The sequence below is a fragment of the Pterocles gutturalis genome, unplaced genomic scaffold, assembly GCF_000699245.1.
Source record: "Pterocles gutturalis isolate BGI_N339 unplaced genomic scaffold, ASM69924v1 Scaffold53529, whole genome shotgun sequence".
Lineage (NCBI taxonomy): Eukaryota > Metazoa > Chordata > Aves > Pterocliformes > Pteroclidae > Pterocles > Pterocles gutturalis.
In genome coordinates, this window is record NW_010137798.1 from 1 (window position 1) to 4,133 (window position 4,133).

Below are 4,133 nucleotides of genomic sequence, written 5' to 3' on the forward strand. Positions count from 1 at the left end.
TATTATTAATAATGTATATATTGATGACATAAACTTCTGTTCCGTTTTTTTCTTTTTTTCTTAATAAAACCAGTCTAAATTAATTCAGCGAGATGTGGATGCACTTAACACTGAGCTAATGGAATCTTCCCTAACAGACCTGTCAATGCTCAGCTTCTTTGAGCATTTTCATATTTCTCCAATTAAGGTAGAGATACTTCTGCTTATTAATATAATAATTATATCAATTGATGTCAATGATGTCTTAATTCCTTACAGTAATTGCATCCTCTGATCAACCTTCTGGGTAACTGAGGTCTTCATCTTGTCTTCCTAATGGTTTTTTTTTTATGTTCTCTAGAACTTAATACTTTGTTGGAAAAATTTCTTAGTTGCCTGTGAGTACGAACAGACCCTTAACCATAGCTAAGTGGGAAGAGTCGATGGGTATAATAATGAGGAAAGCTAGATAAAATGCTGGCCTGAAGGTAACCAAGCAATGTATGATAAACTGCAATAAAATACACGTTCATGGGCATGTTCATGGGCCTGTCTTCATGTCTCTCTTGAACCAGTTAGATTTTTCAGAGCAAGGGAAGAAAGATCTTCAGTAGCTATACATTATTCTGAATCAACAGAATGCTCCCCTAAGGCTATCAGATTGAAGAAGAATTTAGAGGAAAAATATTACTTGCTTTTCTTTTCACTGAACATATAAAAGACAGACATAAGGCCAATACAGGTGATTAAATTCTGGCACTTTCTTAACTTTCTACTTATTTTGCTAGATATCAGTTAGGGTACACTTAAATTCTTGGATTTTTTTTCCAATATGATTGTGCTTATAAACATGTAAGATTGTGAGACCAGGAAAAATGCTAGAAGAAGAAGAAACTTGTGATATTTTGAACATTATCCTCTAGCTAGTCAGGTTAAAGTTGTTGTCGAAATGCTTGTAATTTTAAGTCTCTTTTGCATTTTTATTTGAAATGTCTAGATGTACTGCCTGTTAAGTACAGGAAGGGGCTTCTTTTTCTCTCCTGTTTTTTTTTTTCCATCTTAACTTCAGTGACTCATCTCAATATTCTAAACCACTGGATAGTAGGAAAGGCTGTGAAAATGGCTTTGTGACCTTTTGAAAAAAATGAAAACTGGGAATCTTGAAAAAGTCAAAACATACATGTTAACTGCTATGCTGTCTTCTAAGCAAGTAGAAGGGAGCAGTATTGGTTATGGTGATGAACAAGGGAAAAGGAAAATAAATTTCTGTTGCCCTCTTCACCCTTAAGAAAAGTGTGTGAATTTCTTTTAGAATAAATGTTTTATCAACACCAAAAAAATCCCATTTTACAGTGTTAAAGACAGTTCTGTAAAGTTCATGCATTTCCCCAAAAGAGTGACCAGTTGCAAAAACACACATGAGCTAGTTAAGTAAATCGGAATTTAAAATTTAGCCTATACTAGGAATTAAGCTACAGGTATTTAACATGTTAATTCTCATTGTTTACACAGAAGCTTACAGATGTAAATATAACAAAAGCTAAACTTATAATGCAATTTGATACTTCTCTGTATGGAAATACAAATAAATATATATGTTATCAAAGTAATACCATTGTAAGTTCAAGCATGTTTGTTGAAATTGTACATCTCCTCAAAGTGAGTAAAAATACACTTACCACTGTTTCACCACTGGTTTGTTTACATGTGCACCCCACAACCTGTCTGGTGTGTGTCTCTTGTCTTGATTTGTCTTGTTCTACTGATTCTGTCTTTACAGTTGCATTTGAGTCTGTCTCTGGCTTCTGGTGAAGAAGCGTCAGATAATGGAGAAGAAATGATAGCCATCCATTCTCTGAATTTGCTGCTGAAAAGTATTGGAGCTACTCTAACAGATGTGGATGATCTTATTTTTAAGTAAGCTAATACAGATTTTTTTTTTTTTAATATTTTTACTGAAGCTAATATGCATTTAATAACTGGGGCCATGGTAAACTTTGCCGACTGACTCTAGTGTGTATCCAGCCTTTGGGGAATGGGAGGAATGGAGGGAAGATAGGGTTGGGCTCCTTTTCAAAAGAAAAGGGCTTCAGGATTATCTGACAGAAAAAAGAGAACTATTTAGAAGGAAGAAGGGTATCTATAACTATTGTGTGATTACTTCTCTTTCAGACTTGCTTTCTTTGAAATTAAATATCAATTCTACAAGAGAGACCAACTGATGAAGAGAGTTGTCAGACATTATAGCGAACAAGTAAGCTTATTTAGTCAAGCCTTTGTGTAAAATTTTGAATAAGTATCTTAGAGAATGCAGAAAATAGGCAAGAAAAGGTGAATACCTCCTAAAAGGTACTAATTTTTTATTTCATGGTAGTGAAGTAGGAATCTGGTGACGCATTACGCAAACGTAAATACAGAAGTGTCCTGAGAATATTTCAAGAATTTTAAGTGATTGCGTCTGTTCTTTATATTTTTCTTCATCAAAGTATTCTAATAGCTATCCATACATATACTGCATCTTTTGCCTAAGCCTGTCTCCGTTCTAGTGGGAATACTTAATTATCTACCAGCCTTAGGTTCTAACATGGAACTATGTGTGACAACAGCTAGTAACACTGCTTTTGTATTTGCTTTTTTTCCCCTCTCATTGTTTAGTTCCTGAAACAGATGTATGTTCTTGTACTTGGGTTAGATGTTCTTGGAAATCCGTTCGGCTTAATCAGAGGCTTGTCTGAGGGAGTTGAAGCTTTCTTCTATGAGCCATTCCAGGTATGACTTCCTGATTCTTCAACTGTGTAAGACTAGTAGGCTGATTGAATCTACTGGTAAGGTTGTAGTTCCGTTGTCACTCTTCTCTTCACTCTGAACAGTTAAGAAAGTAGTAATTTTTTATGTTAACTTGAAAGAAATAACATATTAAAATTGCCTTACTTTAAGTGTAACGAAATTGCTGTTTTTTCTTGAAACAGCTGCGTAAATGTAGTTTTCTGCTGTTCATAATAAGCTTCATTTTTAGGGTGCTGTTCAAGGACCTGAAGAATTTGCTGAGGGCTTTGTAATTGGTGTTAAAAGTCTTCTTGGACACACAGTGGGTATGTATAATATTGTTACTGTTTTAAGAAATTAGGTTAACTCATGGATTGCATTTAGATTTTTTTTTTCTTGTTATTTTGAAGGGAAAGTTTATATTTTAGAACATGTGCATGGTAATTTTGTCAAGTATTTAAGTTTGTCAGATACTATTGCCAGTAGTTGTGATACAGATCATTCATACCTAATGTTCTGAGACCATCGAAATGTCGGTTTTGTAGACCGAGCAAGCAAACTGAGAAGCATTGCATATGTAACTGAATTTGTAACATGCTGTGGACAAATAAGGAAGATTATTCTAGTGGTCCTAAAATATCTAGAGAAGCCTGAGAAGTGTTCTTAGGACCAGTTACTGTTAGAATTACCTTGGATTTTTAGTTAGCTATATGTTACAGCAATTGGAGAAAATGTGATTCCATCCAATAGGCTATGCAACATATACTGACGTGATAGAAGATCTACCTTTTGCTGTATTTATGGATTTCAGTCCAGATTCTGGAGTCTTTTCCTGGACAACAAGTGGTGGTCACTCTGGATAAATTCAAAATACCTAACTGCATATGAAGGGAAATAAACTTTGTGGCTTCTTGTGTGATCCCTGCTGTTAAATTGTGAAAGAACAGTAACTTTTGCCTTCTGCCCTGTTCCATCAGGTGGTGCTGCAGGGGTGGTGTCTAGGATCACTGGTTCTGTTGGAAAAGGCCTGGCTGCTATTACTATGGATAAAGAATTTCAGCAGAAACGGAGAGAGGAAATGGGTCGGCAGCCAAAAGACTTCGGTGAGAGCCTGGCCAAAGGAGGAAAAGGCTTGTTACAGGTATGAATTGGAAGTTGAGGATACAAATGTGTCAGCTCTTAATCCATGCTTGAAAATTATATGTAGGCGAGTTTGATGTTGTCTTTTATCAGTTCAGGAACTAAATGGAAGAGACAAACAGGCAGTCAGTTTATAGGAGACTTAGTGTAGTGTATTAGCTTTAGTCTCTGAGGTCATGGTTTTGGCCAGCATGATGAGTTGAAGGTAGGGTCTGTGGAGGGTTAGCCCTTGGCTCGGGGCAAAGCCA

At 35.8% G+C, this 4,133-nt stretch overlaps 1 protein-coding gene across 1 annotated transcript; it reads left to right on the plus strand.

Moving 5' to 3' along the window:
• Positions 1-73: 73 nt before the first annotated feature.
• LOC104468523 (vacuolar protein sorting-associated protein 13C-like) lies at positions 74-3,886 on the plus strand (the record flags this gene model as incomplete). Its single annotated transcript, XM_010082698.1, has 6 exons — positions 74-187; positions 1,760-1,896; positions 2,152-2,233; positions 2,635-2,748; positions 2,996-3,071; positions 3,723-3,886. Coding segments are annotated over 6 exons (687 nt in total), but the record flags the coding sequence as incomplete, so codon positions are not given.
• Positions 3,887-4,133: the final 247 nt, after the last annotated feature.